Source organism: Megalops cyprinoides, chromosome 6 (genome assembly GCF_013368585.1).
Source record: "Megalops cyprinoides isolate fMegCyp1 chromosome 6, fMegCyp1.pri, whole genome shotgun sequence".
NCBI classification, from domain to species: Eukaryota; Metazoa; Chordata; class Actinopteri; order Elopiformes; family Megalopidae; genus Megalops; species Megalops cyprinoides.
The window spans coordinates 31,324,965-31,329,441 of NC_050588.1; the positions used below are offsets into that span (position 1 = coordinate 31,324,965).

Consider the following 4,477-nt stretch of genomic DNA (forward strand, 5'->3'; position numbering starts at 1 on the left):
CATGAACTCCATATGCAAAGACAATTAACTGTTGTGATATCCCCTATACCACGGATAAAGCAGTATCCCATTTCCTCAATCCCAGACCAAGCACAAGAGAAGGCACTTTTAAATTTAGTTTCCGTTTGTTGAGACCATTTTCGTATTTTGCTCTTAACAGTAACTTAACATGTTATTGGTTTAAATGTATAAGCAGAAGTCTAATGAATCCGGGTAATTAGTGTATGAGATAAAAATTTCATGCCTTGCATATTTCTGATCACAAAAAAAGAAAAGAAAACCTGACAATCAAGACCACTTGGAAAATTCCAGGCAGGAATTTCAATGGCACTGTAGTGTGACTTCCATTCACAGTTGGACTTGTGGTCTGGAGCAAGTGACTCCATTTCTTATTCGTCACTTCTCTGTCTTTCGGAGCCCTTCCACTTGCGTGGTGGAGGTTTACAGTATCCATGCAACGACCAAGCAATTTCGCCGGGTGCCGCAAGGCCTTTGACCTCGTACCTGGGCCTTTTATGCTAACTTCTCTATTATTGCATTTCCTCCCAGCTCAGGCACTGTGCACTTTGTCCCAGTAACACATCTTTCAGCAACAACTTGTACACAAGACACGGACAAGGGAATGAACAAACACAAGGAAAACAGAAGTCTAAACAAAACTCAAAATAGAAAAGTCGTGGAGAGTAAGAACTGGAGGTGAAGGCTCAATTGTTTTTTTTTTTCTTTTTTCATTTTTGCCTTTAGTTCTTAGGTGTCTGTGGCATATTTACTTGTGGATGTCCTATAACTACCCACAGAACCGAACGAGGGATTCTGGCCGGCTGAGAAGCAGGCCTGTGTGTGTTTGTGAGAGTATGATAGTGCATGTGTGCGGAGACCATGAGAGTAGTGAGTTTTGCATTCCAGCTGTATAAAGCCTGAGTCAGATACCCAGCTGTGCCTCAGTCTAAATTCTCTCTCTCTTTCTCTGCGACCCAGGGTCTACGTGCACCCGCAGGACTCCACGATCATGTCGGGCACGTCAGTCTTCACTATGCTGTGCTGCGAGTTGAAGTAGACCATGGAGAGCGGGCGGCGCTGGATGGGCACACAGCAGGACGACACCGCCGTGTGGATGCCGTTGGCCTTTAGCTGGCTGAAGACCGTGGCGTGGAAGGAGGAGGCTATCCCCGGGGAGCCGGCCAGGTGCTGGGGACACTGGCCCATGCAGTAGTTCATGTGGTAGCCCTCGGGCGCGATGATCCAGTCCTGCCACTGGATGTCGCGGAACTTGATGTAGAAGTCCTTCTTGCAGCAGACGCTGACGTCGTCGCCGCAGCGCAGCGAGCGCTTGCTCCTCGCCAGCTTGGAGCCGTCGTCACGCAGGCGCACCTGCGCCACCAGGAACGGCTGGTGCGAGGTGTTGGTGGCCGCGCTCAGGGCGCACAGGTCCTGCCCGCCCGTCCCGCAGAGGACCTCCAGCCGCAGCCGCCTCTGCCCCCCGTCCAGGAAGGCCTGCAGGGTGTGGGTGATGGGGAAGGTGTGCCAGCTGCCCCTCTGCACCTCCAGCGTCTTCTGGAGCAGCAGCGTGCGGTTGGCGCCGCCCTGCCCGGAGAGGTAGATCTGCGCGGTGGCACGGGAGTCTCTGTGAGGAAACTCGGCTGAGTGCACGTACAGCCACAGCGAGGACTGCAGTACCTGCACGCTGTGACCGCGCTCCTGCAAGAACTGGAAGGCCAGGCTGGGCTGGGCGCCGCTGGAATCCATGTCGTCTGGGCAGAGGAAGGCACCGGAAAACAGAGGAAGACAGGAGAGGATGCAGAGAACGAGTTAGGCCGCCATTGTGTGATTTAACCTAATGGTCTATCACAGTTAATGATTGAATATAATTCACTGTTAAACATCACCAAAGTGACTGGGTAATCCTTTCCGTTTAAAGTAAATTTTAAAATCATCTGCCTCTTTATACATTTTGCACAGGGGCAAACAGCCTCAGTTTTAGAGATCTCAACAAATCCCTATTGCCAGATCCCTGGACAGATCCCTGTCTCCGGGGGGCAAAATACTCCAAGGTATACTGCCACTATACGACTGCTAGGTATACTCACATTAACTCTAACTGAAAGGTGCTTTGTCCTAACTTTTAGTGGCACCTTCAGGTAGAATTCTGTTTTTGTTTATTGCATGTGCATCATTAATGTATTTAGAATTAACTTACAGACAAAGGATATTGCTGTTAGGTGTGATGTGTCTCAGTGTCATGGTAAACTGATCAGCTGACCTAGATTAACTCTTTCTGTGTAACTGATTAACAGTGGCATCACGTTTTCAGTGGATGTTGTGTGCATCTGGGTGTGTGCTGTGTGTGTGGATCGGAAAATGCTAGATGGATTGATCAAAGCGTTTGGCACCTAAATATTCTGTGTACCAAAATCAATGATAGGGTTCATTAGTGATTTGTGTGTCTCAATGTCTGATTCTTCTTCTAGGTTACCTGTTGATATGCAAAAAAACAAATGTCAGGTCAAAGGGTTTGTGTGTAACGACAGATGTTAGTTTAGTAGGTACTGATCGTTCATGGTACCTTTTATGTCAACGGGTTACAACCTAGCAGACATCGTTTGGTACGCAAGCATGTCCTTGCGTAGTTCTGTAAATCTCAGAGATCTGACGTGTCGTAGATGTAGGAAATCTGAGGTTGCAATCTGAGGTAGCTGTAAATCATAGTTTTAATAACGACTGCATAGGTGTCACAATATGAAGTCCTCGTGACAACAAACACGTCCACCTACGATAACAAAGCGCTTGGCATGCAACCTAGCTGCATACACATGGGAATAAGTTGCGTCGTGTCATTCGTTTACTGAAAGGAATGACGAGAATCACGTATGAAAATAAGATTGTGAAAATATGCACAGTATTCTTCCCATCGCATTGAAATGAGTATCTATTTTCTGCCGAAAGTAGCAAGGGATAAGAATGTGGCCCGTATCCGTGCATTAAACTTTGCTTGCACACGGGATAACAGATGGAAAGGCGATTTCGTGAAACACACGATTTACAACGTTAAAATACTGACATTTAAGTGCTATTAAGATCAGTACTTTCTATTGATAATGACATTTACCCTATTGTCAGTATGCAATATTCGCGTTTTGAGGTATTGGACAATTCTTACGTCGTGGAGGTTCTCCAAGCCATTGTGACTCTAAGCAAGTCGCAAAATAAAAACCAGAAGTATTTTCTACACTTCGGTTTTAGAAGTGAGAACGACTTAAATTAACCTAGGGCAATGGTTTACTTTACCTTACAAAAGAACTGTCTAGGAAACATACATCTGTGTATAAGGATGTTTTATTTTAGAACTATGCTAATGTCATAGTACTTAATGTCGCAAAAGAAATTAAAGATTTTATAAGTAAAAGAAAGGGACATTAACACATAAAAAGGATCGATATGACATGTCCACTTACCCATGTCTGCAAAGCTCACGATTTCATAAGCTTGGTCTCCTGCGCGTGTGTTCTGCAGGCTGTTATCGAGATCCAGCGTGCCGTCCTGTCTCACGCGTCCCGCGTGCAGCTTGCGCAGAGCTGTGAGCAGAGCCGCTCGGGGCACGGTTTGCGTGATGTTGGGTCGTTCTTTCAAGTGCAGCTTGCTGAGGATCTGCTGCTTGGCGATTTCGATCAACAGCTTCTCCTCTGAGCCTTTGTCCATCGTCGGCATGCCACAAGACGAGCAGCCAGCGGCGTTCCCAGCACCGGCCGCTGCACCCGATCCCTCCAGCACGAGGACAGCGAGCAGCAGGAACGCTGGCAAGAGCCAAGAGTGTATCTTACTGTGCACTTGAGAAGTAGATGTATTCATCTTGGCGGTGCAAGGGAAAGAAATGATTGATCACAGTCCTGAAATGATGTTTGGAACGGTTTTGTTCTTTGACCGTTTCTTCTGTTTCATTCACAGTTGCGTCTTCATCCCGCCTGAAAAAAGCACAAAGTTTTAAGCAGAACGCACAGACCTGTCTAACTTCTTGAGGCTTCGGGTGATGCTGATGGTCGTTAGTCGTCGTGGAGACCGAAGTGACTGTGGAAGGGGATGACACTGCCTACACCCGTAGTTGAAAAGAACTGGGGTAATCCACCAAAAGTTGTGACACGGTTGACGGGCGCACCAATGAACGGCTCGGAGGAATCAGAGAGAGAAGAGGGGGGGGGGGGGGGGGGGGGGGGGTAGACAAACTGGGGGTGGGGAACACAGGCCAGGTGAGGTAACATAATCTATTAAAAGGTAAGATGCTAAAGGGACACACAGCGCATTTTTTACACGAGCGCCGTGTTGGAACATAGACGTTGATGGTGGAGGTATGACTAAGTACGAGAGGTTCAAAGTTGCGCGTGCCCCACATATAATTACTCTAATAATCAAGACCTTTATTATTGCATGATGAGCTGGCAGAGAAGCAATTTGGAATCATCGTAAAGCGTAGGGAACGAAATAT

At 47.3% G+C, this 4,477-nt stretch overlaps 1 protein-coding gene across 1 annotated transcript; it reads right to left on the reverse strand.

Annotated features, from left to right (window-relative positions):
• Positions 1-530: 530 nt before the first annotated feature.
• Positions 531-4,137, reverse strand: LOC118778677 (inhibin beta B chain). The gene is made up of 2 exons (XM_036530297.1): positions 3,453-4,137; positions 531-1,751 (listed from the first exon to the last, which is right to left on the reverse strand). The coding sequence occupies exons 1-2, from the start codon at positions 3,844-3,846 to the stop codon at positions 982-984; spliced, it is 1,164 nt and encodes a 387-aa protein (XP_036386190.1). The 5' UTR covers positions 3,847-4,137; the 3' UTR covers positions 531-981.
• Between the last annotated feature and the right edge of the window lie 340 nt (positions 4,138-4,477).